Here is a 7,500-nt window from a genome sequence, read left to right as displayed (position 1 = left end):
CGTTGGTGTTTGAATATTTTGAATTCGTTGTTCGTTGGAAGTAAGTTGTATTTTGAGAGTTTTGGACTGCGTGGTTCTTGTGAATATTGTACAATTATTTCTTTGTGTGTGTGTGTGTGTGTGGTGGTGTGTGTGTGCATTTTCGACAAAAAAAATATATTCATTTGTTAATCAAAGTGAGAAATTTGTATGAAAAAAAACAATAAACACAAAGTAAGCATAAAACAATATATAAATATGGAGATATGTATATATATACATAGTTTTACTTATATATACTAAAAAACCCGAAGGCTGTCGTGCAAAACTTCTTTATTCTACAAACTATTTTCAGTTTAATTTAATACAGTTTCAAGACTACAAATTATATATTATTAGGCAATGCAGAATATAGACAAAGGAAGTCAGACAAATGTTCTAGGAAATACTTTTAAAATAAAGAGAATTTGGCAGTTTCAGTCAGTCTCTCCTTCCTCTATCTATGGCTTAGAATTTTTATCTAAAGTTTAGAGAGAGAGAGAGAGAGAGAGAGAGAGAGAGAGAGAGAGAGAGAGAGAGAGAGAGAGAGAGAGAGAGAGAGAAGGTAAAGAATGACAGAGAGTGCGATACGTTTAGAATATTTAAAAAAGCAACAGAACAAACCAGACAAAAATCATACTCTACATATTCACCGAAAAAAAATCAACAAAATATCCCAAAATTTTACAAAAAAAAGAAAAAAAAAAAAAAAAAAAAATACACATGCACAAATGAAATAACACCAACTTAGACACGTATTTTCCACCTGACATGCTATATATCCTTCTACATTTTCTACGCCGGGAAATGAATACAAATGATCTAACCACACATTACACCTTTTTTCGAAGATTTAGATGCAGTTTATATATATATTTTTTTTTCTTCTTCTCTACGGTGAATAATTATCCGTTTATTATCCTCATGCAGTCTGGCCCGTTACCGCGTTGTGTGTGTTTTTCCTTCAACCGCATTCTCCTTTTTTCTGTTAATTTTTCTTCGTTTTAGGATTTTCTTGTTATTTATTGGGTTTTTAAGTTGTCCTTGTTTTAGCGTCCCTTTTTATTTTTGTTTTATTTTTATCTTTTATTTAGGGGGGGGTGTTTTTTGAAAAGGGGGGTAAGGGGGGGGAGGTGAGGAAGTGATGATATTTACTGGAAAATTTCATGTTTATTCTCGAATTTTTATTTCTTTTTTTATATCTTGAATTCAAAATTTCATTTTATTATCACTAATATTTATCATTCTTCACAAACACGTATTCTCTCTTTTTTTCCTACTTTATTTATCTCGTCATTTCTATTTATTATTATCATTGTTATTATTACTATTATCTGTTATTTATTTGTAAGCGCATCAAATAAGAAAAAAATATTATCCAGTAAATAACAACATTTTCGAAGAATTCAGCTACCTCCTCCACCACTATGCCCCTCCCCCTCCCCCTCCCCGCCGGTCCTACCCAGGATAATGGCGCTGGTGCAGAGCCTCCGCCCTTCTCGCCGCCAGGAGCTGCTCGTACGTCAGGTAGGTGCTTGACTCTCCCGAAGAAGGCGGGAGATAAGAGCCAATAGTGTTGGTGGAGCCGATAAAACCCGGAAGAGGCACTTCGAAAGGCGTGTTGTCGTACGAAGCTCCGCCCACCGGGAAGCCTTGCGTTGATTGGATGATTCCTGGCCTGTGTGTGTGTGACGTCATAACCTTGTGCAACCAATCGCGTGTCGCTTTTTTTTTTGGATGGAATTTGCCTTTTTTCCCCTCAGTCGGATTTTTTTAACTAATTAATTTTTTTTTTATCCGGATGATGACGTGTTGGGATAATCTTTTGTAAAATCTGAATTAATTCCCAATTTTCTTTCCTTTTTTTTAACGCTGTCTCACGTAGAAATCTTCTCCTTACGTGTATATATAATAACCATATAAACAACGATAAACTTAGGAAGAAGAAAAAACAAATTAGAAGCAAAAGAGGGGAAAAAAATGAAGAAAAGATTACGAGAAAGAAAAAAAAAACAATGATAAACCGATATAAAATCCTAAACTTAATAATAAAAAAAAACATCAAAATAAAGCCTACACCAAGACACCAAGTAAACCTCAAGGAAAAAAAAATAGATAAATAGACAAATAAATGAATAAAATACACAATTAAATAAATAAATATTCTTACCTGGCGCCTCGCAGATCGACGCCCATCACCTTGTCATAAGTTGTCGAGAATCGGCAGTTCAGCACTGTGGTGGGGGGAAGGGGGAGGGGGGGGGAAGAATAACAAATTAATCATATGTTCGTGTTATATTTTATCATTTTTTTTTATTTATCTATATAATTTTTTTTTTTTTTTTTTTTTTTTTTTTTTTTTTTTTTTTTTTTTTTTTTGCTAAATCATCTATGGTTTTGTGGATTTTTAAAAATATGAGAATAAAATATGATTATCTACTTTTCTTTTCAGAGTAATGTTCATTATGCTGAGTAATAATTATGTGTACATATTCGTATAATCTTATGTCTATGTGGGAAATTATTATTCTTATATATACACAAATATAGTATACATACATATACTGCATATATATTTATATATACATATATATATATATATATATATATATATATATTGTTTGCATATATATTTTTATATAAACATATACATACATACATACTTACACACATATATAAATATATATATATACATACACACATATTGATATATGTATATATATGTACACAGTTTACACAAGATATACTACATGCGGTGACATTCAGTAATAAATATATTTGCAAAATACTTTACCTACAAAATACAAGCAAATACAGCGACTACAGTACACTACATTTGGTCATCTACAAAATGTATCTGATACATTATCTTCTGATACATATTCACACACTGTAGTCAAAGTCATGCATGTTCCTTTATTAATAAATACATACTCTGGTTTAGAATTTATATCCGAATACATAAGATTCCACATAAGCTTTTCGAACAGCTTTATCAAAATTATATCAAATATTTACACCGGTCTTTATGAATGTACAACTGTCGTTAAAAAAGCTGCTCCTTGTTCCTCACATACGCAATTATTTTCTTATCAAATTTATATCTTATTATAGTACAAAAAACTGATTTATTCATAAGCTAAACGCATGCATGGCCGCGCATACTAAAACACTCAGTACTACACGCATATCCTTATGATATAAAACACCGTGCTAAGTTCACCGAGCTCTGAACTTCGTATTGCAACATATTGAGTAAAGAGGCATAAAGCCGTCATGAATTTTGTATGGCTGCAAAGCGGCCGTGTCTGTTATAGTACTGATTTCATGCCGAGGCCTCTCGTGTTTGCATGATAATGCCCTATATATACATAATATATATATATATATATATATATATATATATATATATATCATATATATGTTATTTATACATATAAATACATATAATACATATATATACATATATATACATATAAATACATATATATGTATATGTATACATATATATATATATATACATATATACACACAATCACACACACACGTGTGTGTGTGCATATATGTATGTATGTATGTATGTGTGTATGTGTGTGTGTGTGTGTGTGTGTGTGTGTGTGTGTGTGTGTGTGTGTGTGTGTGTGTGTGTGTGTCTGCGTATATAATGTCCATCTGCATAAGTGTACTAATACATATATATATATATACATAAACATGCATGACATGTATACAAAAACATCATCATGCAACAGTTCGGCCGGCAGATCATGCACGATGAAACACCTAAAGCAGCCTAATCACAATGCATGGCCATTATGCACATGACACAACCAGGACAAACCTGTGCCTGCATCCTCCTTCACCTCCGGCTCTGATGAAGTGAGATGGAAGTGTGACTCAGTCTTTTTTTTCTTTTTCCAAATTATATATAAAAAAGCATGCATGCTTCCTGTTCATGATATAATTTTGAGATACGTATAAAATATCGAGCGTTTATGTTTTACTGTAGGTTTTGGAAGACGAAAATAACAAAATACGGATAATAATAATCTTGACATTAGTGATAGTGATAATAATATTACCATTATTATCATTATTATCGTCAATCAGAAAGTCAAATTACACAAAATATAAAGCATATATATCTGCCTTCATAAGGTTACAGAGATAAAAACCATCACACAAAAAATCATCAATACATATATGGATATTTGGACACAAACACATATATTTGCGTGTATGATTGTGCTTTACTTTTACAAACTCACATGTATGTTTACAGAAAAAAAGAAAAGAAAAATGCAGGACATGTAAACAGTGATGGTTTTAACACTGTAATCTTCGTCATCTGCGAATAAAAGCAAGGAAACAAGCGGCTATATTAAAAACTTGTCTGTTCGTTGATTCGTTCGGCGGGTCGTTTGAGTGTTTCGAAATGATTCATTCCGGTTCGAAAATCAATATCATGAATTCGTGGGGAAAAACACTGCTACTGCTACTACTTCTGCTGCTGCTACTACTGCAACTACTACTACAACTACTACTAAAGTTAATCCTTGTATTAATCTTTCTAAGGTACGTATTACTATAATCGTTGGTAGTAAAGGCTTTCATAACAAATCTCTTTATAATGAAAATGCTACTATCACAACTACTTGTATTAATCTTTTGAAAACATGTATTTGTATAATCAATCAACAGCATAATATTGGGAATAGTAAAGACTGATAACAGATAATCTCCTAATGAAAATAAGGAAAAATAATAATAAACATAATACGACTGACGCACAAGTGAAGCTTTTCCAGAATGAACCTTTTCGAAGCACGTGTCGAACTAAATAACAGTAGCAGTAATAACAGTAATCATATATATACATTTGCATATATATACATGGTAACAAACCTCCTCCTGTGATTGGTGGTGTCGCTGTTGTCACTCCTGTGGAAACATCACTGTGTCAGACACCAAAGGTTGGAAGAGAGGTGGAAGGGGAGAGGGGGGGGGGGTGATGTCCAGGAAGGTAGTACAGTGGCGAGAAAAATATACATGAAGCGAAAAATGCAAGTTGTTCAACACACTTGGTAAAGGTGTGATTATAATAATAACAATCACCATCATCATCATCATCATCACTATTATCATTATCAGTATCATTATTATTATTATTATCATTATCATCATCTTGACATTGATAACAATAACCATAATGATAATGATAATAATAATGACAATGATAATAATAATGATGAAAAATAAAATAATAATGATAATAATACCAGAGAGTGAAATTAGCTGAAACCACGGGAGAGTGAAACAACTTGCATATTTCAAGAAAAAAAATGTCCACTACACTACGTCATTGAACAGGAAGTCGAAGAAATAAAGACAAAATTACTAATATATTTTGTATGTCAAAATCTTACTGTATTTCACATTGCTATTTTTTATCTTTTAATATGTCTGTCTCTCTACTAAGTGTATTCAAGATTAAAAAATCAGGTTTTCAGTTTAGTTTTAGTTAGATATTTTGTACTTTGTTTTAATCATAAAAAAAATTCATATGTCTATATTCTAGCAGTATGTTGTTGATTTAAACAATGTAAATTATAAAAGCAGGTTTTCCTTCTCATGAAAGATATTGATGTGAAAATATAAATATTAGAAATAATCTTCTCTTCATACTTTTCAAAGCTTTAAAATGCTTGTAATGACATTTGTACATTTATTGCCATGTGCTCATAAATTTCCTGGTGGCAATATTGACGGGCGTGTGAATGTATGCCACTGGATTACTTGGCTTCGATTTGTGTTTTTCTTTATATCATCAATCTGTGTACTTTTTAGTTCTCATGTGGAGATATAGCTACTGTCTTCCTTCACCAATGTATGTCTCCTCTACCGTTAGTTTTTGCAACAGTAGATTCTAACTACTAAAAGCCTTCACCAGGGTAAATAATATCTACCATCTAATTTTACAACGGTAGATTGCAACTACTACTGTCCTCCACCAAATGAAGTCAAATCTACTTAACTGATTTTACAATAGTACAGTACTTTGTCTCTACTACCCAGCCGTCACCAGCCTTGACCCTAGAAAACATTTGCCGTCACCCATTTGGACTTTATCTAGCGTTGCCTCCACCTTGTCTGGTCTCTACAGGTACCAGACAATAACTACATCGACTTTCACGTGATCTCTTCGTCTGAGGATGTGCAAGAGTCTCCCTAAATATTTTCATTCTGACCGGAGGCATCTTGGGTGATAAATAGTTGACAACCAAGTCTCTGATACAGCCTTCTTTGTCAACAATACAGCTGTAGTGGGTAACCGTGCGGCTACAGCGTCCTCCAAACAGGACTAGTGTTCACTAAGTAACTAGCGAACAGTTCACTTTGCCTGTTTAAGCTCTCAGGTTCAGTTCAGCAGTACAATTGTGCACACTCTCCTTGTGAAAAAGTCGCGTTAGCCTTGGGTACTCTCAACAGACGCAGTATTGATACAGCGGTTGTATGAACATTGCCAATTTACAGGTGTTTCGTCCTCGGTAGTGTTATTGTGCCGTCCACGCGGTCCGGTTCGAGGTGGCAGAGGCCGTCCGGGTGAGTGTGTGTAAGCTGAAGCCGCTGTACAGCATGTCCTGCGACGACCCACTCGGTTGCGCAGTGTTCTGTGACGTGATTTTTTATTTTGGGGGGGAAGGGCAACGCACGCGAAACAAGGACCCACCTGTGCTGCCAGTGGAGCCTCCTCCGAAGCCTCCTCCTCCAGATCCTCCGAAGCCTCCTCCGCCTGAGCCTCCGAAGCCTCCACTTCCGCCTGAGCCTCCGAAGCCTCCACTTCCTCCCGAGCCTCCGAAACCTCCGCCTCCTCCACCGAAGCCTCCACTTCCTCCTGAGCCTCCACCGAAACCTCCTCCTCCTCCACCCGATCCTCCAAAGCCTCCTGATCCTCCGCCGAAACCACCAGAGCCTCCGCCGAAACCTCCTCCTCCTCCTCCTCCTCCTCCTCCTCCAGAACCTCCGCCAAAGCCTCCTGAGCCTCCGCCAAAGCCTCCTCCTCCAGTACCTCCGCCAAATCCTCCTCCTCCACTTCCTCCACCAAATCCTCCTCCTCCACTTCCTCCACCAAATCCTCCTGAACCTCCGCCGAATCCTCCGCCAGTAGAACCTCCATTGCCAGTGCCTCCAGTGCCTGTGTGCAACAGACCTTAGATATGTGTTTTCCTTACAAGCAGCGAGTTCAGAAAGGTATCCCACGATGCCAAAATTTACAATAGTCTCCCATGTTAAACTCCGCGTTATGGTTCCGTTTTCTCTCGTGACTGAAAGCATGGCGGCACAATACGCATTTTTTTTTTTTTTTTTTTTTTTTAATCCTTATTCAGAACAAAGCAAAGTTAATTTTTCGATCACAAACACCTACAAATAGGATCCGAATAAGGCCAAGAGAAAAGCAAGTTCTTATCTACTCATTGGGCA

At 35.5% G+C, this 7,500-nt stretch overlaps 1 protein-coding gene across 1 annotated transcript in view; it reads right to left on the bottom strand.

Moving 5' to 3' along the window:
* The window catches only part of LOC119589675, an 84,953-nt gene that overhangs the window by 16,406 nt on the left and 61,047 nt on the right, over window positions 1–7,500 (bottom strand). Inside the window, exons 23-25 of the mRNA XM_037938265.1 lie at window positions 7,122–7,213; window positions 6,749–6,995; window positions 2,189–2,252 (exon numbers count right to left, since the gene is read on the bottom strand). Coding sequence (XP_037794193.1) covers window positions 2,189–2,252; window positions 6,749–6,995; window positions 7,122–7,213 — 403 coding nt within the window. The remainder of the gene's footprint in view (window positions 1–2,188; window positions 2,253–6,748; window positions 6,996–7,121; window positions 7,214–7,500) is intronic.

This window comes from Penaeus monodon, chromosome 26 (assembly GCF_015228065.2).
Source record: "Penaeus monodon isolate SGIC_2016 chromosome 26, NSTDA_Pmon_1, whole genome shotgun sequence".
Lineage (NCBI taxonomy): Eukaryota > Metazoa > Arthropoda > Malacostraca > Decapoda > Penaeidae > Penaeus > Penaeus monodon.
Note: the sequence above shows the minus strand (reverse complement) of the source record. Positions and strands in the feature narration are given on the sequence as shown.